The 25,924-nt window shown below is 33.3% G+C and overlaps 1 protein-coding gene and 1 non-coding gene across 3 annotated transcripts; both read left to right on the top strand.

Moving 5' to 3' along the window:
* The first annotated feature begins 270 nt into the window (after window positions 1-270).
* On the top strand, window positions 271-377 carry LOC133793085 (small nucleolar RNA R71). Its single transcript, XR_009874546.1, has one exon. It is a non-coding gene; the product is annotated as a small nucleolar RNA R71 (small nucleolar RNA).
* A 17,597-nt stretch (window positions 378-17,974) lies between these two features.
* LOC133788264 (ABC transporter B family member 25, mitochondrial) lies at window positions 17,975-25,915 on the top strand. Of its 2 annotated transcripts, XM_062225679.1 has the most exons (21): window positions 17,975-18,315; window positions 18,427-18,789; window positions 18,888-19,139; window positions 19,244-19,430; window positions 19,603-19,664; window positions 19,931-19,974; window positions 20,231-20,333; window positions 20,537-20,644; window positions 20,907-20,990; window positions 21,104-21,164; window positions 21,802-21,947; window positions 22,062-22,178; window positions 22,501-22,586; window positions 23,355-23,443; window positions 23,551-23,606; window positions 23,766-23,846; window positions 23,952-24,017; window positions 24,118-24,210; window positions 24,577-24,641; window positions 24,908-25,043; window positions 25,420-25,915. In XM_062225679.1, exons 2-21 carry the CDS (start codon window positions 18,436-18,438, stop codon window positions 25,561-25,563), a joined length of 2,334 nt encoding a protein of 777 aa, XP_062081663.1. In that variant the 5' UTR covers window positions 17,975-18,315; window positions 18,427-18,435; the 3' UTR covers window positions 25,564-25,915. The 2 variants fall into 2 exon arrangements, with proteins under 2 accessions (XP_062081663.1, XP_062081662.1); XM_062225678.1 differs by having other exon boundaries at window positions 17,976-18,789.
* The last annotated feature ends 9 nt before the right edge of the window (window positions 25,916-25,924 follow it).

The following is a 25,924-nucleotide window of genomic DNA, read 5'->3' as shown; positions in this document are numbered from 1 at the left end:
TCTATTTTTCTCGCTAATTTGTCTAAGGATGTTCTTAAGTCTAATTCATATTTTACTTCATACCTTCCTCCTCATTTTGGTGAATTAGTTGACCTAGACCTAGGATAAAAATAATTCAATTGTTGTAAATTGACAGATAAATCTTCGAGGGCGTCCCAAGCCCCTTGTCCTTGAAATTTTAAAAAAAATTCGATATGCATAGATTAAATCATTTGACGATTAGAGGGAGTCAAACCATCATAAAAATATTTTACAAGTCTCCATTTTTCTAAACCATGATGAGGACATTTTAATAATAAATCTTTAAATCTTTCCCAACATTCATAAAACTCTTCAATATCTTTTTGAGAAAACTCGAAGATTTGTCTCCTTAGACTATCAGTTTTAGACATAGGAAAAAATTTCAGCAAGAATTTATATAAAATTGATCCCATGTGTTATAGACCCCATGGGAAGAGAATTCAACCAAGCTTTTGATTTGTCTTTTAATGAAAAGGGAATAATCTTAGTTTGACCGACTCATCAGAAATTTTTTGAAATTTAAATATTGAGCAAATTTCTAAGAAATCTTCGACATGCATGTAAGGATCCTCTCTATCTAACCCATAAAAAGATGGAAATAATTGAATGATTAATGGTTTAAGCTCAAAATGTGTAGCAGAAGTCATAGGAAAAACAATACATGAAGGAGCATTAGATGAAATAGGTGCAAAATATTCAAGCAAGGTTTTTTCAGGCACAACATTTTCATCAACATGATTTCTATTGATATTAGCAATTGGTTCCATGATGCTCAGATTTTTACTAACACTTTCAATTTCAAACAAAGATAAACGTCTTTTTACTAATCGACTTTTAGAGTTACGTTCCCAATGATGCATACAATTTTCACAAACAAGGCAACTAAGATAATCTCAAACAAATAATTTTCTGATGTGGATGATTCGTTAAAACCGCAACCACGGAGCATACTTAGAATTTTTAGAGATTTCACATCAATATAATTTTTATGGTTTACTTGTCCCAAGCCTATTTGATTCCACTTACTCGAACACTATTAACAACTCCCCGAGGTTAATTAGCAGAGGCGAATTGAGAATTTTGTTCAAATTTCCTTTAAGCAAAAATTGCTTATGGTGAAAGGACAAGATTTAGGTTTTTTTTTCAAGTATTTTTTCACAATTACACAATAATATGCTGAGAGAAATAAAATAGGACAAAATAGACAATGTTAACTAAACTTGAACAAAATTTGGGAGGCATAGCATGCTATCAACCATTGATATTCCACAATAGAAAATAAAATGGAACGAATTTACCGATCAATATTTCTGGCTGAGTCGCGGACAAAGTCGCTCTCTTTAAGACGTTTCGCGGCTCTGCCCCAAGTGTGCACGGCAGTCTATCAACCACGCCGTCCCCAGGATAAAACAGCCTCTGATACGAATCCTCCCTGCACCGAGAGGATCGTTCTTGTACACCCTTTATAAAAAATTGCTCTCTGAAAAATTCTCGCAGAACCCAGAACCCAAAAGGAACTCTCTGTTTGTTGTATTTTTTTTCTGAAAAAGGTTCTATCTTATTTATACACAGAGAAATCCCCAAAATGGTCAAAAACGTTTTTTTCTTAATAAATCAGAGGAGGATTAAGGATTAAACGGCTAAAAACGTTTATCTTCAATTAATAAAAATAAAACCGTTTTTGGTATTATTAAAATGAACGTTTTAAAATTAATTTAATTAATAAAATGATATAAACGTTTAGATACCTTTGTTTAAAAAATAAAACGTTAACACCACACCACCCACCCGCCAGCCAGCTCAGCTCAGCTCGGTCGGACGGACGGCGGCGGCGGCGGCGCGCGCGCGTGTGTGGTGGTCAAGTGTGTGAGTCCTCACCCATTCGCACAAAACTGGGTACCCCTTGGGGCACACCCCAAGTCATTGCATTTGCAATATATATACACTCCAAGAAGAGTGTTCCAAATCCATGTGGGACTTTTCCCATATCACACACAAATGTATCAATTTTTAATAATTCATAACAAAAGGTTCCAACAATCCCCCACTTGAATTTTTAAAAAATATTTTCTTGAGCAATTTCAGAATCTATAAGATTGTGCATAAACAAATGTATCTTTCGATTTGAACATTTGCGTAGTGAATACGATTTAGATTATACTAGAGTGACGCGTAGTCTTGAACTCTATTTCTAACATCGTACCACGCACCAACCTTTCAAGGGTGTAATCAAAACAGCCCGTGCGTTAATGGCCATGCACGTCTATCCCAGTATAGTGAATGCTCTAGAAATTTTGCCCAAATTCCATAGGAAGCGGCCCCACTTCCACATTCACGTAGGTGAGTCTATCAAGAGTACTCTTGTAGCTCGGTACCCCACTCCACATAGAGTATAGATCTCATTAAGAGTTTCTATTAACTCATCCTCTCATCGCTTCAGGAATTCATGCTTCTATTTGCTTTAATGGAAATAGCATGATTCAACTCATATCACTTCACAACTTGTTATTACCCATTGAACCTAGTTCTTGGGATCTCCAGTCTTTAGGTTGGGTTACCATCATGAGTGATTCATCATTCTAAGGGCAATAGTCCCATTCCCTTCGATGTTTTATGGACTTTCTCTCTAGCTAATCCTTTCGTCAAAGGATCTGCTAGGTTATCATCAGTGCGTACATGATCCACTCTAATAGCTCCTGTTGAGAGAAACTCTCTAACAGTACTATGCTTACGACGTATCTGTCGTCTCTTACCATTGTAATAACGGTTCTGAATTTTTGCAATAGCCGCGGTACTATCGCAGTGGATCAACACAGCTGGTATCGGTTTTTCCCATAAAGGGATCTCAGCTAGCAGGCTTCTCAGCCAACCTGCTTCTTCACTAGCTGTAGCTAGTGCTATCATTTCAGACTCCATGGTGGACTGTGCCAAAATAGTCTGTTTCTTAGATTTCCAGGAGACAGCTCCACCAGCTATACTAAAGATATAGCCACTTGTTGCTTTGGAGTCATCAGACAGAGAGTTCCAGTCTGCATCACTATAACCTTCGAGAACAGCTGGAAACTTCTGATAATGTAATCCAAGGTTCATGGTTCTCTTTAGGTATCTCATGACCCTTTCAATAGCATGCCAATGCTCTATACTAGGTCTGCTAGTAAACCTGCACAATAATCCCACGACATAGGCAATGTCGGGTCTCGTACAATCAGTGGCATATCGAAGACTGCCAATGATGCTCGCATAGTCAGATTGTCTTACACCGTCACCAGTGTTCTTAAATAACTTTACACTTGGATCATATGGTGTGCAAGCAGGTTTACAATCAAAGTAATTATATTTCATTAGAATCTTCTCAATATAGTGAGATTGATCCTGAGAAATTCCCTTTTCGGACCTAGTAATCTTAATACCAAGGATTACATTCGCTTCTCCGAGGTCCTTCATATCAAAGTTAGCACACAACAGAGATTTCACAACATTAACAGCATGGATATTCGAACCAAATATGAGCAAGTCATCCACATATAGACATACAATAGTGCAAATGTCATTATCAGATTTATAATAAATGCATTTGTCACTTTCATTCACTTTAAATCCATGTGAGATAACTAAATTGTCAAATTTCTCATGACATTGCTTAGGTGCCTGCTTAAGACCATATAGAGATTTATCTAACTTGCAAACCTTATGTTCCTGGCCATGGATCACAAACCCTTCCGGTTGATCCATATAGATCTCTTCTTCCAATTCACCATTCAAAAAAGCAGTCTTAACATCCATTTGGTGTACAACTAGATTGTGTATGGCAGCTAGGGAAATCAAAACTCTAATGGATGTTATCCTCGTAACAGGTGAAAAGGTGTCAAAGAAATCTATGTTTTCTCTCTGCCTAAAACCCTTGGCTACCAAACGAGCCTTGTATTTTTCAACAGTACCATCGGGTTTCAATTTCTTTTTCAAGATCCACTTACAACCTATAGGCTTACAACCAGGAGGTAAATCAACTAAGTGCCACGTTTTGTTAGACTCAAGAGACTCCATCTCATCATTTATTGCTTCTTGCCAAAGGTCAGCATCTAAAGAGCACAAGGCTTCTTGGAGGTTAGCAGGATCCTCCTCTAATGTATAGACACAGAAATCAGAACCATAATCTTTAGCAACTCTAGTTCTTTTACTTCTCCTAGGTTCTAATTCTCTATCCTCAATATGTTCATTATTCCTAATCACAGGAATGTTGCTAGTAGATGCGCCCCCACTATTTCTCAATTTAAAAGGGAATCTATGTTCATAAAAATCAGCATCATTTGATTCCACAATAACATGCGCATTTAGATCATAGAACCTATATGCTTTACTATTCATTGCATATCCGATAAATACACATTCATAGGCTCTACTTGCTAGTTTAATTCTCTTAGGATCAGGAATACGAACATAAGCCAGACAACCCCAAGTTCTAAAATAAGACAGGTTAGGTTGCCTATTTTTCAAGATCTCATAAGGTGAAACTTTACTTTTAGACTTAGGAACTCTATTCAACACATAACAAACAGTCAAAAGAATTTCACCCCACCAATGAGATGCAGCACCAGAATTCAATAAAATAGCCACAACAGATTCAGTAAAAGTTCGATTCTTCCTTTCAGCTTTACCGTTCATTTCAGGTGAATATGGTGCAGTGGTTTCGTGTACAATGCCATGTGAATTATAAAACTCAACAAACATGTTTGAATCATATTCAGTTCCTCTATCACTACGAAACCTTTTAATTTTCTTATTGAATTGATTCTCTATTTCAGTCACAAATAATTTGAACATGTCAAGCACATCACTTTTATTTTTCATCAAGTACACATAAGTAAAGTCAGAACAATCATCAATAAAAGTGATAAAATAACGTTTACCATTCCTAGTTAACGTTCCGTCAAGTTCACAAATATCTGAATGAATTAAATCTAGTGGCTCAGATTCTCTAGTAACAGACTTATGAGGAGTCTTAGTTATTTTTGCTTGACTACAAAAATCACATTTTTCAAAATCATTTTCTGACACTTTAGGAATCAGTCCTATGTTACTCATGTTCTTAATAATGCGCTTATTAACATGACAAAGTCTAGCATGCCAACCATTAAAATCACACAACATATAAGCAGAAGGAGAAACTTTATTGGATTCAACATTTAACTTAAACATACCATCAGTAGCATAACCCTTCCCAACAAAAATACCATTCTTAGTGATGGTGTACAAATCAGCCCCAATAGTTTGAGTAAACCCAGCCTTATTAAGCAGAAAACCAGAAACCAGATTCTTTCTCATCTCAGGAGTATGCATTACATCTTTCAGTAATAAAGTCTTTCCTGAGGTAAACTTAAGCTCCACATTTCCCATCCCAGCAACAATAGTGGTGTGGGAATCTCCCAACAGCACTTTCTTATCATCAGCAGCAGTGTATGTTTTAAACATAGCACGATCATAGCAGACATGGCGAGAAGCGCCAGTGTCTACCCACCACCCATCTGATCCACCAATAAGGTTGATCTCAGAAATCATAGCTATAAAAGCTTCTTCAGTCAAGTTAGCCTGCGGAGCAGTGCTTGGCTTGTTCCTACACTTACGTGCCATATGACCTGGCTTGTTACAAACGTAACAAAGGAATTGTCCAGAGTCATTCTGTTTAGGTGGAGGCTGCTGCCTTCCATGTTGGTTCCTGTTATGGTTCCAATTCTGATTGTTGTTTCGAGGATTGTGCTGGTTGTTGCGGTTGAGATTTGAATTCGCGTTGCGGTTGGAATTTGAATTCGAGTTGCGGTTCTGATTCTTAAAAGTTTTGCCATTTGGCTTCAGAACCGCAGGTGTGGGCTTCTTAGGGATGCTGTTAGAGACAACAAGCACCTCTTCTTTCTGGTCTTGTTTCCTTGCTTCCTCCTCGATACGAAGGCGGGTGATCAAACTTTCTAAGGAAAATTCCTTAGTCTTATGCCTGAGAACATTTTTAAAGTCCTTCCAGGAAGGAGGTAATTTGTCAATTAAAACAGCAACTTGAAACTGTTCATCAAGGGCCATACCTTCCGAGATAATCTCATGAGCAATTTTCTGAATTTCGTGAGATTGGGCCTCCACAGATTTGTCATCAACCATCTGATACTTCAGGTAGCGACTAACAGCGTATTTTTTAGTCCCCGCCTCCTCTGTATCGTATTTCTTTTGCAGCGCCTCCCAAATCTCCTTTGCTGACTTGTCTGAGTTATAATAGTCATATAGATCATCAGATAAACCGTTAAGAATAAAATTCTTACATAGGAAATCGTTTTCCACCCATGAGTCCAAGTCCTTCTGTTGCTTCTCACGTTCAGTCTGATTGTCCTTGTCGGTCGAGGCTTCAGGGACAACCGGCTTCAGAGCAGTGAGCACAAACGCCACCTTCTTCATGGTCAGATAAAAAAGCATCTTCTGTTTCCAACGCTTAAAGTGTAAACCCTCAAAGCGAAATGGTTTGTTAATATCAACAAAGGTAGAACCAGAAAATTCATCGGTCGCAGCCATAGCAGAACATAAAACGACTTAAAATTGATATTCCACAATAGAAAATAAAATGGAACGAATTTACCGATCAATATTTCTGGCTGAGTCGCGGACAAAGTCGCTCTCTTTAAGACGTTTCGCGGCTTTGCCCCAAGTGTGCACGGCAGTCTATCAACCACGCCGTCCCCAGGATAAAACAGCCTCTGATACGAATCCTCCCTGCACCGAGAGGATCGTTCTTGTACACCCTTTATAAAAAATTGCTCTCTGAAAAATTCTCGCAGAACCCAGAACCCAAAAGGAACTCTCTGTTTGTTGTATTTTTTTTCTGAAAAAGGTTCTATCTTATTTATACACAGAGAAATCCCCAAAATGGTCAAAAACGTTTTTTTCTTAATAAATCAGAGGAGGATTAAGGATTAAACGGCTAAAAACGTTTATCTTCAATTAATAAAAATAAAACCATTTTTGGTATTATTAAAATGAACGTTTTAAAATTAATTTAATTAATAAAATGATATAAACGTTTAGATACCTTTGTTTAAAAAATAAAACGTTAACACCACACCACCCACCCGCCAGCCAGCTCAGCTCGGCTCGGTCGGACGGACGGCGGCGCGCGTGCGTGTGTGGTGGTCAAGTGTGTGAGTCCTCACCCATTCGCACAAAACTGGGTACCCCTTGGGGCACACCCCAAGTCATTGCATTTGCAATATATATACACTCCAAGAAGAGTGTTCCAAATCCATGTGGGACTTTTCCCATATCACACACAAATGTATCAATTTTTAATAATTCATAACAAAAGGTTCCAACAACCATAACAAAAATAAAGTACAAACTAGGATGCAAAATTGACATCAATTAGTAAATAAGGTAAAAAGAAAAACTAGGAGGCACAAGTGCCATCAACTAAAGAAAAGAGTTGGGAGGCATAGCATGCCATCAACCATAAAGAAAATAAAATAACAACTAGGAGGCAAAAATTGCCATCAACTAGTAAATGTGCACAAAAATATAACAAAAGATAAATAAAGTAAATTACAATAAATGTTAGGAGGCACAAGTGCCGTCAACTTACACAAATATAGCAAAAATAAAAATATTACAAAAAAAGTAAATAAAAAAATAATAAAAAAAAGTTAGGAGGCACAAGTGTCGTCAACTAAAAAAATTAATAATAGAAAGCATAGGTATAAATAGATATATAAATAAAAAAAAATTATGGGTGGTAGAACCGTCCCAACTTTTATTCTTATATTTTTTTTAGTTTTATATTTTCGTATACTTTTATATAATGCAAAAATTAAAGTAACTAGTAGAAGAATTCACTAACCTTGAGAAAAAGTTCGTTTTTTTTCTTACAACTCCTCGGCAACGGCGCCAAAAACTTGATGGACCCAAAATGGGTACGTTTTAAATATGAAAATCGCAAGAGCATGAATCATATATATAATATAGAGTTCGTGTAAGTAAGGATGTTGAACCCAAATGAGTTGTCTAAAATAAAAAAGAAAACTATTTTAAACCAACATTAATAAACTCTAACCTAGCTCGAAAGGTTGATGAAGGGATATTGTGACAAGAAAATCAAATAAATGCAATAATAAAAAAATTAAAGACAATATATAACTAAATTAATAATTGTAAACAAGATGGTAGAAGAAAGATTATTAACATAATAGAATCCACAAAATATAAGTTCAATAATATTTATAAGTACATTGATTCCCAAGTTTTAGTAATAGTAGAAATTAGTCAAACCATCACTTATTTAAATTAGATATTCTATTTAAGCACAAGTTATTATAGAAATATAAGATTTATCTTCACTTTTTAAGATATAATTTCAAAGTATTTGGTGTGAATCAATCTAAAGAAACAACAAATAAATCAATGAATATTATTTATAAGGCAAAACATAATATTTTTGTTCTAAGCATTTGATGTGCACAATTTAATGGCACACATTAATCAAAGAATATTATGATTTTGCACTAATGAAGAACAAAGTATAAATATGTGCTAACAATAAAAAATACATGATATTTAAGATGAAAGAAGATATTTGAAGAAAAAAAATCCATAAACTTTGTTGCGCAAATGGGAAATCAACATACAAAATAAATACTATCTAGTTACATATTATTTTATCATCACCTTAATAATCTTAAAAAGATTAGAAACTCATAACTATAATAGAAATTACAAAACAAGGAGAATACATACATGAAAAATGCTATTGAAAAACACTAAAATGGAGGAGAGAATGGTAGAAAAGATGATGATAAAAAAAAATTAAGCACCCCAAAATGGTCTTGAAATTACATATTTATAGTCAAAATGAGATTATCAAAATAATAAATTTAAATTAATTAAATTGATTAGATTAATTAAATTAATAATAAATGGGAAGTATGGGTAAATTCTAGGGTGTCGTGATGAATTTTGTAGTGAAATGTGTAGAAAAATTGGGTAAAAAATTGACATTTGAGGGACAAGGGGACAAGGAGACAATATGGGCTCAATAGGAAAATGGCAGGTGGCTTGGTGGGCTGGCAGGCTACTGGGTCGTGGGGCTGCTGGCAGGCTCGTGTGAGGAGAAGGGAGCTGGGGGCTGGCTAAGGCAGGCTGGGCCGAAGGGGAAATGAGGCAGAGCTGAGCCAGGCGGGTTTGGGCCGGAGGCTGGGCAGGCAGGCCTGGAGGTGGCTAGGCCGGCTGGGAGGCACGAGCCTAGGCTCGTGGGCTTCAACTCCTTGAGCTGAGGCTTTTTTTTTTCTTTTTCAGAAATATCATTTTTATCTTTCTTTTCCTTGAAAATGTCACTTTCTTTTCTTCATTTTTCTTGTTTTTCAAGAGCCAAAAAATACAACATATTCCTTATAAATTAAATTAGAATTAAATATATTCAATAATAAAATTTACAACATAAGTTCCATGAAAATATTAATTAAAACTTAATTTACTTGAACATTTAAGCTCAAAAGTACTTCTTTTTTACTTCTAACTTAACAATACTAATTTCAAATAATTAAACTACAACATATTATAATAAAATATCTATAAAAACATGTAAGAATCTAAAAAATTACAATAAGACTAATAAATTCAAAATTACTTAAAAACTTAATAAGTTACTTAAAAACTTAAAGACTAAGCAACAACCAACATAAAAAATGTGGTAATTCTATTTTGTAAAGTTGTCAATTATGGTATCTTACTATTTATGATGTATTTTTGTAACTTTTAAGCTTATTTCATAAACTAATAAGTTGTCATATAGTATAACAAGTTACCATATTTAGTAAATGATTCTATTTATTATACTACGTAGTAATTTTTTTAAATATATATATATATAAGACAAATTTTAGTCACTATGATTTTTACATATGAATTATAAAGATATTCTCATTAACCAAGCTAAAAAGAACTTATAAGTTACTTTAAAATCATAGCAAAATAGTGCACACTTTTGGTTACTTACAATGTCAATAAGATAAAGATTGATTATTTTTTCATAAAAAAAGCTTAATTTTTAGACTATATTAATTCATATACATTTTGGTTATCAAATCTTATTTGTAGATATCTTAAGATACCGAGTGTTGGGGTTAGGATATAAACAACCCAAGTTTTGTGATACAATTGAAGACAAAATATATGAGTAATCAATCTTTAATGAAAGTAAAACATAAGTTACATAAACACAATGAGATCAAAGTTTAGAGTAGTGTTGGTATTAAAAGTGTAAATTAGAGTTACGCATCAGGATGTGTCTTTTAATAAATTTATTAATACCAAATAAGATCATATATATATATATATTAAATCACATACAAATAGATTAAAGATTACCTCTTGTAGCCTATAAAGTGTCCTCAAATCTTTTTGTATTAAATTAAAGATCTTCCAATCCAAATTCTGAAATATCACATCTTGATCTTCCAGACCAATCTTCAAACACACAAGGAAGTGTGTGGGCACGTAAAATTCAAAATGTTGATTTAGATTTCTCTAGATGTACTCAACACATGAGATCTAGAGATGTTTGATTGAGAGAATATGTACCGAATAGTTTTTTAGGTTTAGAAAAAACTATTGCTTTCTTTTTTTAGAGAAAGAGCCTGACACTCTAAACTTTTTAATTATTTAAAACAACTTATTCCTGAAAGTATCGCTCTTTCAGTTTTATAAAGATAATTAACTAAATTAATTAACCCTTAATTTTCTCATTTGTTTGTTTAATCAATATTTAAGACAATATATTTATCCCAAAATAAATATCAGTTAATTCAAAATTAATTTTATCTTAAAATATCAGTTTTAAATAAATAAATATCTTATTATAAATGAGATAATTATTAATCTCTATTTCATATTAATCCAAACATGATTAATATTTATTTTAACATATATTTTTTCAAAATAAAAACTATATAGTTAAATAATTGATTAATTCATAATTAATCAATTGCCCATAATTATTTTCTTACCCTGAAAAATTAATTTATTTGCAATTAAGTCATTCTCCCTACAAATCTTTCTTTTGACATCCTTACCATTGACAATATAGGACATAGGTGATCTGAGGACCATAGACTTATAATACGAAGCTCCAATAAACCAGATTATTAATTACACTCTTTAATCTAATAATCTTATTTATTAATTCCATGATTACTCCACTATAAATATGGAATTGCACTCTTAATATTTATAGAATTATGTTCATAGAATTTTCTCTTATAATCATTTGATATATTCAATAAATATAGTTATGTCCTTCATTTATTGGTTTGTTAATTAGAGCTGGTCAAGATTACCGTTTTACCATTGTTTAACGCCCAAACGTGACTTCCACTTAGCGGTAGTCGTAGTATAGATGGGTTGTCGATTCCACAAGGAGGTAAAGAAACAAGTTAATGAAAAAATAAATGTTAGAGATAAATAATGTGAGGAAAATAGACATAGTGATATTTTTTTGTTGTTTTTGAGATTGAAATAAAGATAGATTAAAATGTGATGTAACAATAGGTAACAAGTAGGAAGGATCAAGAATCACCAATATGCATACTCATTTATTTGGATCTTTGATTCACAAAAATTACACAAATGGATAGTTCACATCCCAACTATTCATTTGGAAGATTTAACATTAAAGCACAAATATATTTTACAAAAATGTATTCAAGTGATTATTATTCTTTACCATAGAAAGATGAGATAAATCTTATGAGAAATCTAAAAATGACATTATACCATTGACAATAATGCAATAAAAGATTGGACATAAAACCTAACACAAATATTACTTTTACTATTTATAAAATACATAGAAAGATCATGACTAATTCTATATAGATTTTAGTAAAAGTGCATATATATGAGTGAGATGGAGAAAATGATAAAAGATATTATCTATATTATTTTCACTAATTTGATAATACATAGAGAGTGCATGACAAAAATCTATATACTATTAGTAAACATAAATATAGATAATAAGATGAAGAAGTAGAGATGAAAGAAAATAAATCACTAAAATATATAAACTTTAAGTACATGGTGAATCAAAAATATCAAACAAAGTCATAGTGCATATAGGATCATCCTAACCTTCCCAAGAAGATTAGCTTATTATGCTAGACATTCTCATGAAATTCTAGAGAGAAAATATGAGAGATGAGACTAAAATTTGGTAAAGTTTTGCTACCTAAAAATTACATACCAAATGTGAAGAAAGTGTCCCTATTTATAGATGGAGAGAAGGACTAAAAAGAAATTAAACAAAAATTTGGGGTTTACAAAATAAATCTGAAATATTAATAATAAAATATGATTTTGAAAAATCAAATCTTATTATAAATATTAACCTAGTTATTTTGGTGTATGGTCAAAATGCCATTTTTCAAAAGCACAAAAAAAGATGAGCTTTAAAGCTCAAAATGGTAATTTTGCAAGGCCCAATACCCACAAAATATGGGTTGAAAGTGACTGGTGGCAGATGAGGATTTTGACCCACTCCCAGCCAATGGGAAGGTGCCACGTAGGCGCTGGCTGGGATTGATTCGGATTGGGCTTGCTGTGTTGGGCCGTTGGATGTTGCTAGGCCTGCTGGAGATAAATGCTGAATGAGGCTTTGGAGGGTCACGTTGGAGAGTTGCTGAAGGAAGTTGAAGATGGCTTGGGCCTTTGGCTGAATTGGGCCTTGGAGGTGCTTTGGGCCTTGGAGGCTGGCAGTCACGTTGGAGGAACTCAATTGATGGAGTGAAGCTGAATATGCTACGAGGTGCGAGGAGATGGTTGGCTGGGAGAGTTGCTGGGACGCGTGGCGCGAGGAGAGCACGCCACCTGGCAGCTGGGGGAGAGAGGAAGGAAGAGCTGGGCCTTTGATTTGGGCCTTCGGGACTGGGCCAAATTCCTCAAAAATGCCACTTCCTTCATTTTCTTTTTCAGTTTTAACCATTCTTTGTTTTCTCTTTTTATTAATGTCCAAATGCAATTTATTTCTTGAAAATTAAACACAAATTAAATTTAAAATTAATATTTTCAATTGTAAAATATATTACAATAAATTCATAAAAATATTAATTAAAACTTAATTTATTTTACACTTTAAAACCAATAAATTTGCATTTTCGAGCACTAATCAACCATTCTAATTACCTTTTGATCCTTAAGTATAATTAATTTACTAGCGAATAATCAATATATAATCAAATTATAGATTGAGCTCAATAACTATTCAGTTCCAGAATTAACCCTTAAGAGAACCAATATTTGATCCGTTAGGAAAGTATGTATTCCATTATTGTAAATCATGTTCCCAGTCATTCATGACATTGAATCTCCAAAACAAAAGTCATTAGCCTCATTCTACTAAGAAACCTTAACGAGTGAATCAAAAGATCCAATAAACACAAACAGGAGTTCATGAATACTCAGGATTTAGACCGATCTACAAATGATCATCTATTATGATAAGAATTAAATCTTTATGTTAAACGACAAGTTTATACAGATAATTAATTCTCATCGGTCCTGTCATATATAATCTCTATTATATATAATACCTTTATTAAGATGTCTATCCACATCAGTCATCTGAATCTAGATCACTTGCATCCCTTATGCTTAGTAAACCTCATCAATAATCATTCATTAAAGATTCCTTACTTTAATATGTTACTGACTATTTTATTCATTATATATAATCTTAATTCTCCCGTACTAATACAAGGTCATATTCTTATAAATGAATAAGAATTTTTCTTGATATTAATATATAATTAATTCAAACATTAATTATAATATTCAAATATAATAAAATTGTACTTTTATTTAAATCAATAAAATATCTTTACATGCTTTTAAGGCATTAATCCTAACAAGTAGACCTTTCTTGAAGAACAACTCTTAGAGCATAAATTCACAAAGCTATGATTTTATGTAAAACACAAAAGTTGCAAAACTTGACAAATGTAGAATTGTTGTCCAAAAATATCTATTCCTAGCATTCTCTATGGAAATGTTTGAAGCCACAATAATGGAATGAGACTGGATACACAAGCCTTGATCATTCATACAAGCCAAACTTTCTTGATGAAGATCTTGGAGAAAACTAGTTATCTTGGAGCTAGAGAGATAGATGGAGTATTTCTTTTAGAGAGAAAGAGAAGCGAGTGATCAAGTCACCAATTAACTCATATGAATCCCTTAAATAGTATAGGACCCTCATTAGACTCAACCAATGAGATTAGAGTATTTAAATTTAAGTTTTGCAGCTAAATTACGTAATTGTACGAACATGCAATAACGACCAAGGCAATGTATCGCCTAGCACCAGGCGATGTATCGCTTGCCAGGTGATGCATCGCCTAACACCAGACGATACATAGCCTAGTCTGTCTCGTTTAGGGTTTCATGGGCCAGGCGATGCGTCGTCTCCCAGGGGCGACGCATCGCTGATGCCCCTGACTTTGTACTAAAAAATATGTCTCAAAACATCCTCAAATGATCACAAACTTCTAGGGTACTCTTATATTCTCCAAATAAACATTTTGGACCCAAAATGATAATTTATAAATGCTTATATCGAAAGTCAACTTTCACATGTTGACTTTTGTGAAATCGTTATTGTTTTAGCACCTCTCCGTGCCTAAACAATTCCACTATGTATTTAACAAATCTCAACACCGAGTAGATATTTTTAGGTTATATTATGGTATCTTATTATTTAAGATATTGTTGATCCCAAAAGAGGGTATTTTAATATTTAAACTCGCAAGTGCACGAATCGTTTCGGAATATAATGTTCATGTAAGTACGAGGTCGAACCCATGGGAGTTGACTAACATCAAAAGAAACTATTTCAAATAAAGCAAGAATATTCTAACCTAGTTCCAAACATTTGATGAGATTTTGTTTTAGAAAAATAAAAGACAAGTAATAAAAAGATTTAAGATTAAATAGAAAAATGGTTTTCAAATGAGATATGTAAAATAAGATTATTAAGATATTAGAATCCACAAAATACAAGTTCAATAGTATTTATAAGTATATTGATTCCCAAGTTTAGATATAGTTGAAATAAATCACACTATATTTTTTTTCAAAATACATTTTCTATTCAAGCACAAGTTACTTTAAAAAAGGTAGGATTTTTCTTCACTTATATAAGATATAATTTCTAAGCATTAGTTGTATTACAACCTAATGAAACTACAAAAAATCAAAGAGATTATGTTTAGGCAAAATATGATACTTATGCTCTAAGAATTAGATGTGAACAATTTAATGAAAAACATTTAATAAAAGAATATCATATTTTTGCATAATGAAGAGCTAAGTGTAATATGCTTTAACAATCAATAATAGATGAAAAATGCATATCTTTGATAGAAAAATCCATAAACAATGTTGCACAAATGGGAAATCAACATACAACAAAAAATACTATCTAGTTACATTTTGCTTCATCATCATCTTAATAATCTTGAAAAAAGATTAGAAGCTCATAACTAGATTGAAATAAAAATTACAAAATAACATACTTGACATGCTCTTCAAAAGATGAAAATGGTAGAGAGAAAATAGTGAAAAGAAGAGAGAAAAATATGAAGTGTGGAAGAGGTTGAAAAGATGAAGAAGAGCCCCCCAAATGGTCTTACAAGACTCTATTTATAGGCAAAATATGTAGATTAAATTAATCAAATTAAAATAAATAAATTGATTAATTTAATTATGTCGGGAAGTGGTAGGATAAATAGAGTAAGTGTAAGAGTATTAGAAAGATGAAATGTTTGGTTGAGTAAAAGATTAGTGAAAAGCTAGAGTAAAAAAATGAATTAGGAATGTTTATTTAGGTAAGAAAAATAAGGAAGAGTGAATTGATATTTGAGTGAAAAACATTGGGAATAAAAACATGATTTTTTTTTTGGTATTATGGTGGCTGTGTTGGCAGGGTGGGTTCGGCTGAGATGGTGTTGGGCCTGGCTGGTGGCAGGCGGCCCAGAAGCTGGTGGCATATGGCATATGGGGCGTTGGGCCTGGGCTGCTTTGTGCTGGGCCGAAGGCTGGAAGGAGATGCTTGCTGAAGAAGCTGGGAGGTAGCTTGGTACGGACGGATGGCTGGAGTGATTCGGTTGGAGGAGCTACGGCTGGGGAATGCTGAAGAGAACTTGGGACAGCTGGCGGCATCAGGAGTGTTGGGTGCTGAAGGAATGCTGCGTGATGGGTAGGGAGGAGAGCTGGAAGCAGGGAGCTCGACTGGGCTGATGTTGGCGGGCTGGGTCGACTGCAGTGCTTGATCCATGGCATTTTTAAAAAATGCCATTTTCCCTTCTTTCTTTTCCTTAAAAATGCCAATTTTTCTTTCTTTCTCTTTATTCTTCAAACACAACAAAGATACAACATAATTCCTACACCATAAAAAAATTAAATTAAATAACAATAAAAAATTTTCAATTATAAATAAATCATATTAATTATTTGAAAATACTTAATTAAAACTTAATTTAATTTATCAATAAAGATCAACAAAATTGCACTTTTATTTTACTTCTAACTAAACTATATTAATTACACATAATTTAAACTACAACATGTTATAATAAAATATCTATAAAAATATATAAAAATCTAGAAAATTACAATAAGACTAATAAATGTAAAATTACTTAAAAACTTAATAAATTAATTAAGAACTTAAGAACTAAGCAACAATTAACACATAAAAAGTGGTAAAATAACTCTATTTTGTAGAGTTATCAGATATATTTTGGTAACCTTTAAGCCTATTTTAGAAACTAATTAGTTAATATATAGTATGCCAAATAGCCATATTTAGTAAATAGTTTTATTTAGTATGCTATATAGTAACTTTTTTTTTATATAAAAAAATATAATACATGTTTTAGTCACTCATGTCTTTTACATATGAATTATAGAGTTATATACATTAACCAAGCGAAAAAAAACTTACAAGTTACATTAAAAAAATAATAAATATTGCATATTTTTTTTGATTCTTTAATTTAACTTTTACTTAAATAAATTAAAAAGCAACTACAAAGTTACTTTTCACACGTAATAGAAACCATCAACCAAATTCTAAAAATAACCTTGGAACTAATTAACTAAAATAAAGTTTTTTTTGTAGAAGGGTGTCTAATTAGTATCTGATTGGTATCGTAAGTTACTAAATGATTACTTTTGATTTTGGTGACAATGAGAAAATATGTGCATCCCATATATCAAAATGACCTCATAAAGAATATGTCAAGATGATATTAATTTTGAGTCCAAACTTTAAAGTGGTGAAAAAGATAAAGAAAAAAAGAGACAAGTAATATAATGTTATATTATTTGATAAAAAAAGTAGGAGCAATGTAATTTTAGAATTAAGATGGATTAAAGTATTTTTGAAATTAAGATGATAAAAAAAAACATCAAATGTAAATTTATCAAATTTGTTTGTCCAACCAAATTTATTTGAGGTGAGTTTTACTAAACTAAAAAAATCTTGACACATAAGTGTAATATTGTATAACAAAATGTGTACGCACATATCATCACTAAAAAACAATAATAATCAATCGAGTAGAAAAGGAATTAAGCATTCCTTTCAAACTTTATTCAATTAATAAAGCGGTGGTAGTCACGGTAAAAAGAAAGAAAAAAAGGTTGGTAAATACTTGTTTTAATTTGGGTTTTAGATTTAAGTTTAATCTAATAATCTAAAACTAATGTGAAAAAAGTGTGTGTCGGACTCGGAGGAGCCATACCACATTGTTTTGCAAATTCTATTAAAAATGGTCACTGCAATCTAATCCAATTGGCCATTTTGCCTCTCCCAATACAAGGCCAAGAATAATTCTCAAAACCCGTGGCCAGATAAATTCTCTCATTCTTTCTGTCTTAAGGTGATAAATGCAATTTACAAAATTCTCCACAAGAAAAGAAAAGAGCTAATGATATGTGTGATTTGGTTTGACCTAAAAGAAATGGGGATGATTATCTTTGCCTCCATTCAGCGAGTTCTTCGACATTATCATACAAAATCAACGTGTTTAATTATACAAATTTAAAATAAAGATGCACTTGGCCTATAAATTGGGTTGAGTGCATGATTAAATCTCTCTTCATGTTAATAATAAGCAGTCACAGAATGAGAACCTCTCAACAAGATTTCAACACAGAAGCCGTTAAGACCCAATCAAAGTGATGCAAATATAGACATAAACTTCCTTCTCTCAAATTAGGGTTTTCTTTCTTTCTTGTTTTGATTCTCTTTTAAGGACCGTAAATTGTTGAACTGCGTTCCCCAATTGTTGCCAATTTTGTATTTTTTTTCTTCTTTGGATCGAATAGCAGGAATCGAGAATGCTGGGAGCTACGGCATCGAGATGTTACAGAGCTGGTGAGTTTCTGCTTCAGCAGAGTAGGGGTTTCACGGTTATGTCGAATCGTGTCTATCGGAGCCGGATTCCCGGTTCCTTAGGTACTGTTAGTGTTAGTGGTGTCTGTAGAAACCATTTGAGTAGTGACCGAGGAGGAGTAGGGCGAAGACGATGCCTGCTTCATGTAAGTGTCAAAAGTTGTTTCAATGGCGACTCGATTTTACGCAGTTGTGGCTCGACAACGGCTCCTCTACCTAGGAAAATCTTTCCTAATATCAATGGCTTCCTCTCTGATTCGTCCTCTTCTTTCTCCGTTCCTTATTCTCGATCAAAACCAGTTAGTCATTCTCTCTGTTATTACGACTAGAACTATTACTTATTTTTTCTTATGTATACTGTACTTCTTTGGTTTAACTAGAATTGTTCTATTGATAGGGCTCGGTTGTAGATGGGTGGTCGTTATATTCGACATCTTCGAGTGATAATATTGATAATAAGAATGGGGTACCATCGAAGCCTGCTGCGGAACAGAGCAAAGCTACCACAGTTGTGACCAAGGGACCTGTGGACCAGCAAATTGCTGACATCAAAATCCTCCGAACTCTTGCCGGTTACTTGTGGATGAAGGATAATCCCGAGTTCCGTTGGAGGGTCATTGCTGCCTTGGGTTTTTTGGTTGGCGCCAAGGTCAGTTATACAGTCAAGCTTTTCTTATGGTTTCGTCTCCACTGCTCTGTTTTGTATCTGATGTGATTTGTGGCGTCTCTAATACTGTTATCTTTCAATTTCAGGTCATAAATGTTCAGGTGCCATTCCTCTTCAAGCTTGCTGTAGATTGGTTAACCACAGCAACTGGTAATGCCGGTGCTCTTGCTTCCTTTACGGCAGCTAACTCGACTGCATTAGCTCTTTTTGCAACCCCTGCATCGGTTTTAATTGGATATGGGATAGCACGATCAGGATCTTCAGCTTTCAACGGTACTACAAATGAAGTAATTGCTTGCTGCTATTTATGTTGAGGTTTTATCTTATTTTTAGGTCTAACCGCGGTTGCAAGTGTTTCGTATCTCTACACAGTTTTCATTTTTTTTGCGTTGTTTTGGTTGTATTGTTCGATTGTTGAAACTAATTTTGAACTGTGTTGTGGCAGAACTGCGCACTGCTGTTTTCTCTAAGGTCGCTCTTCGAACAATTCGCTCAGTATCTAGGAAGGTACGACACTTCCACATTTTTTCCAGAACCATCCCTTTTCTGTTGTTTTGTGCAAGTTTCCAATTTTGAAGATCCTTCCCAACATTTATAACTTTTGTTTTTAAGATTGAAATGAAGGGTGAAGATACCCTCTTAAAAAAATCTACACTGTCCATTACACTTTAGAAAACTACGAACAGAAAATATAAATATTTCAAGCGAGTCCTTTCCCTGGCTCATATCCTAAATTGCTCTGTTTGAAACACATATTGGTATCTACTTTGCAGGTCTTTTCTCATTTGCATGACCTTGACCTCCGATATCATTTAAGGTATTACTTGTTGCCAAACTTTTTTTTATTTCTTATGTGTGTAACTTGTGCTGTGGAACAACATACCTTTCAGGCCCAGCATTTTAAACAGAGAATTCCTTGAGAGGGATGAAGCAGCTTTGTAGTCACCATTCATCTTTTTTAGTTTTGTTTATTCTTTTTACTTAATCAAATAATAGAGAATGCTCTCCTGGGCTAGATTAAACTTGTTTCTTAGTTTGTTTATTTTTCTCCATTTTGGCTACTAAATCTGCAGTCGAGAAACAGGTGCACTGAATAGAATAATTGATCGTGGTAGCCGTGCAATAAATTTTATTCTCTCATCCATGGTGTTCAATGTTGTACCCACAATATTAGAGGTATGGTTTTCCATTTATTTTTCCTGTTGAGCTATTTGCATGCATAGAAAGGCTAGATTCTGTAATTTGGGTAATGGGTTTGGACAACTAATAACATAAGGTCTTCAAGTTTGGTCTTTTACAAAATAAGAGTAACATATTGAACCTGATTTTGGTATTTTCTTACTTGAAAGGCTTGCCAGATGTAACATGTATACTTTCAGATATCTATGGTTTCAGGTATACTAGCTTACAAATTTGGAGCACCTTTTGCATGGATCACATCACTCTCAGTTGTTGCTTATGTGGTGTTTACATTATCTGTGACACAGGTACTATTTCATCTCCCAGTTCTTTTGTTCACTCATCTAAGTAAATGTTAATTTAGGAATCTATTGATGCATCTTATTTGCTATTCATATTTTATAAGTCGTGTTTAAATTGTTTATTAAACTATGTTAAGCATCTTGTTCAGATTTATATTTAAAGATTATAAACATGTAATCCTTCAGCTCTATATGTTCAATTGTAGTCTAAATCTCTTGTGGAGTTACTGTTTATTATTAATCTCATATGAAGTCCTTGTTTTTACAGTGGAGGACTAAGTTTAGGAAGGCCATGAATAAGGCTGATAATGATGCAAGTACAAGGGCAATAGACTCACTTATTAATTATGAGGTGAGGTTGTGATGTACCTTATTTTGTCTTTGTTCTCTTTGCTTTACTTGATGCTGTATTCATTTTTTGCGTGGTCCATCTGATGTTACTTTTTTACTCTCTCTTTTCTGCAGACTGTCAAATATTTTAACAATGAAGCTTTCGAAGCTGATAAATATGACGAGTACTTAAAGAGTAAGTTCATGTGTTCTCTTGTCCAATCCACAACAATATCAATCCTGAACAAATCAGATCTATCAAACTGCAAGACTTGACAGAAATATATTTGTATTAGATGATATTGAATTTGCGATCTGACTTGTTTTGGTTGTAGAAAGTAGATGTTTATGACCTCTTTATGATTTATTTCATGGTTGCTTATAATTGATTAAGAAACAAAAGAAAAATTGACTTATGTGTGTATTAAGGTGTGATTGCATATTTTTTCTGCACAGTACAAGGTGACATTGGCCGTTTATGTAAGTGGTAATGAACAAGTAGAAAACAAGAGAGAACTTAAAACTTGATCACTTGATATTTTTTTTTGTCATTACATGTCAACAAGTATTAACACTTGTGTTTTGGTTTTCTTTGTGAATGTATGTATGGAATCTTTAAAGGGCACTGAAATCTTTTACTTTAGCCCCGTAATTCATTGTGTGGCACTTCTCCTATTGTTATGTCTTTGCACTTATTGTTTGGAGTCTTATAAGAACTGTGTATTCTTTCAGTAGATATGGGAAGATCTAACATGCTAACTGTCTTAGCTTGCAGGAGCTGCTTTTGTTGCTGGTGTTGATTACTTTTTTTTTCCCGCTCTTTCTTTATACAGAGTATGAAGATGCTGCTTTAAAAACACAACGCAGTCTTGCCTTTTTAAACTTTGGCCAAAATATAATATTTAGCACAGCTCTGTCAACAGCTATGGTGTTGTGCTCACAGGGTATTATGAATGGTAGTATGACAGTAGGTGATTTGGTAAGTTATCTTTATGATGGTTTTTTATTAAATTATTTTTTGATGTAAAACTTGATTTCCGGTTTTGATTTATGATGGTAACACATAAAATTATGGATGAAAATTCAAACGTAGGTCATGGTGAATGGACTTCTCTTCCAGCTGTCACTTCCACTCAATTTCCTTGGTAGTGTTTATCGTGAAACTATACAAAGTCTTGTTGACATGAAATCTATGTTTCAGTTACTGGAGGTAATTTCAGGGAATGTCCTTGAATTTTAGTTTCTCTACTTACCCACCAGAATTATATTAGCATGTCTTTATCAATTTATTTAACTTGCCATCAATGTCTATTTATTGCACTTGAATTGTATTTGAAGAGCAACACTTCATTGACAAGAACCCCTTTAATCTGTTGATTTATAATTGATAGTAAAAATTATATGTTGCTTATATGTTGTTAAAGTGTTTTCAGATAAGATATGCGATTTTTGTTCTTTATATGTTGTTAAACTTACACTGAAGCTTTTTCTTCTTCTGACTTGTAGTTTGTTCTGTCCAACTTTAATTTCAGGAGCGGGCAGACATTAGAGATAAAGAAGATGCAAAACCTCTGAAATTGAGTGGGGGAAGCATTCAATTTGGGAATGTTCATTTCAGGTGTTAAATGCAATTCTTTATCAATTTCATGTTAACAAACCTCAAAAAAAAAAAAAAGTTATTGTTAAATGAGCACTGAACATCTTAATGTTTCTTAGTACTACTATTGGGTAATCAATAAAATTGTAAACTACTAGATGGTCATTAGTTGCGTTTTTTTTTAACTCATCACATAACTTTACCAGGACATTCTGAAGAAATTATTGTGATTTCATGAGACAGAAGTTTGTATTAACTATTTTGGACTTTTAAGGGTTTGTAACCTGCATTACTGAGGTTTGGGAGTCACAGAGTCCTTTGGCTTATAAATGATTAAAGGAACGGAACAAAGGTGCAAGTTTGGAAGATTAAGAAGTAGGTAGTGTAATTCACAGAACTACAGATGATTTTTTAGTCATAGTTTGTCAGAAAGGCTAATGATGATTGATTAAGTATGAGAAAGGTTTTTTGTGCTTTTTGTATTTTTATTTTTTTATTTTTCAGGTAAAAAAACATCAACTACATTCAAAGTGTGCACATTTGTGAGACATTTAAGTAAAATGGAAAAAGATCTGTGTATATTCCATCATTTATAGACAATATATCGATTTCAAATTAAGAGTTTCAATTGAGTGGAAATACAAATGTAATGGAATTTTTGCCTTTGTTATCTTTTTATTTATTTTATGTTTCGGTGAGTTATTTACATGTCTACATGTTGTGGCTTTGTTTCCTATGCGACATAATGCTGATGATGTACCTCATTTCCCCCTGCCCCTCTTAAAACAGCTACTTAACTGAGAGAAAGATTCTTGATGATATTTCTTTTCTCGTACCAGCTGGAAAGAGTGTGGCCATTGTTGGAACTAGTGGGAGTGGTAAGGCATTAGTGTTGAGGAATCTTCTCTTTTACAAGCAATCCACTCTTACATTAAATTATCAAGGGTTTGCATCATAATTAATGTATTAAACTGGATACTTGCAGGGAAGTCGACTATTTTAAGATTGCTCTTCAGGTTTTTTGACACCCATTCCGGAAGTGTAAGAACTCTTTCTGGTCTCTACAATTGCTTACTGTTATCACTAGATAAACTTAACTAGCAGTTTGTTTGTGGTATTGTATATTGATGTGCTTTTAGTATAAACTTGTCTGACTGATGTTCTTCGGTTGTATATATATTTACAACTTTTCTTGGACAGATAAGGATAGATGATCAAGACATTAGGGATGTGACTCTAGAGAGTCTAAGGAAGTCGATTGGTGTTGTGCCCCAAGATACGGTATAGTCACTTAGTATCTCTCCCTCGTGGATTTTCCTTGTATGGTGAATTTTATATGTGGAATCTTACAATGTTATAAACCAAGTAATTATGCTTCATGCTCAGGTACTTTTCAATGATACGATATTTCATAATATTCGTTATGGCCGTCTTTCAGCGACAGAGGAGGAGGTTTTATTTCCACCTTTAGTCCCTTTATTATTTACATTGTTAGTTATGAATTCACTTGAATGATACCTTAAGTCTTATCCTAATAGCTATTTTCTAACAGGTGCATGACGCAGCTCGACGTGCAGCTATACATGTTACTATCATGAAATTCCCTGAGAAGTATTCTACTGTTGTAGGGGAACGAGGGCTCAAGGTAAGACTGTTGTGTAGTGTATATTTTCCAGACTAGTTACAGTGTTACCACACTCTTTTTAGGGCAAGGGTGGGGTGTGGGAAGAAAGTTTAATATGTACCTGGTGAAATTTTCTAAAATAACAATAAATAATTTGATTACTTTATAAACCAAAACTCAAAAGAGAGTTATTAGAGATACATTAAATAATTTGGTCTTGGTGAGCTGACTTAATTTTTGTATCTAAATTCTATAATCCATACCGAATTCTTATCCATTCTCTGTGGAACTTCTATAGCATCTAGGACTTTGGGGAAGTTATCAGCATAAACATTTATGTTTTCAGTAATCTTGATGTTTTAAATGATTTTGTGTTTGTCTATACAGTTAAGTGGTGGGGAGAAGCAACGTGTGGCTTTAGCTCGTGCATTTTTGAAAGCACCTCCAATTCTGTAATATTTTGTTCTTCATCTTCAACTAATTCTACTTTTATATATAACTACACATACATACTTGAACCAATACATTATTGTCACACGTGTTAGGCCTGACAGTTGAGGCTAAAAATTTGTTGCACATTTAACGAAGTTCTTTTAGAGAATGCAATTTAATTTTTTTCTCTTGGAAATTATAGTCCTGTACAGGAGAAAATGTAAACAGAATTTTAACTAATTCATAACATGCTGTATATGAATGTTGTTTTATTTGGTATCTTTAGGCTGTGTGATGAAGCTACAAGTGCACTGGATAGCACAACAGAGGCTGAAATATTAACTGCATTGAAGTCCTTAGCAACTAATCGAACTTCAATCTTCATAGCTCACAGGCTGACCACTGCAATGCAGTGTGATGAGGTTCTTTTTTTTTTCTTCCCAAATAGTGTCACTTATGTTCTGAAGTTCATTTGCCCAATGAAATTTTTCATATTTCTCTTTTTATCTATGTTTAATGCATTATAAATTATAACTAATGATGTTTGGGATTTATATATATATTTATATCTGTTTTTGTGTGTAAAGGGAAAGATATTTAGTATAACTGATATCCACCATTCTCAGTTGAACTTGAATTTTCAGTATATGTCAACACTATTGACCAACTCTTGTCCAAGTTTTCGTGTCCTACATGCATGTCATTGAGTTGGTTTTCTTTTTAACTTTTTTTTTTTGCTTTTCAAGAGTTCAATTAATCGCATTGCTCATTCTCCATATCTCTTTGCTGATAATGCAGATAATAGTAATTGAGAATGGAAAGGTGGTTGAACAAGGACCACATGAAATTCTGTTGTCTAAGGCCGGAAGATATGCACAGCTCTGGGGACAACAAAACAACACAGTGGATGTGCTTGATTCTGCAGTCAAATTGAGGGCATGATGGTTACTTCTCTCCAAGTACTATCTCTATTCAGAACAAGAATGAAAATGGAATTTAGGAAGGTTCCCCTATTTGTATAACAGATGAATTTTGCTACCTCTTTTATTTCAGTGGCTATATTTAAACTGATAGATACAGAAGCCGCACTTTAGGTGAAAAAAACTGTTGTTTTAAGCCTGTTAAACTTAGGATGGAGTTCCCATACCAGTTGAATTGATAGAATGGTTTAGAAGGAATAAGATATGTGTACCTTTACCAACAATGTAAATGAGTGATGATTTTGGCTTTGAATGCATTCTTAACTCAGAAGCATATTTCAAATAAATGTCATATCTTGAGTAGGATTTTCTGACCATGTGTT

This window comes from Humulus lupulus, chromosome 7 (genome assembly GCF_963169125.1).
Source record: "Humulus lupulus chromosome 7, drHumLupu1.1, whole genome shotgun sequence".
Lineage (NCBI taxonomy): Eukaryota > Viridiplantae > Streptophyta > Magnoliopsida > Rosales > Cannabaceae > Humulus > Humulus lupulus.
The sequence above is the reverse complement of the archived record's forward strand: the minus strand, read 5'-3'. Positions and strand labels throughout refer to the sequence as shown.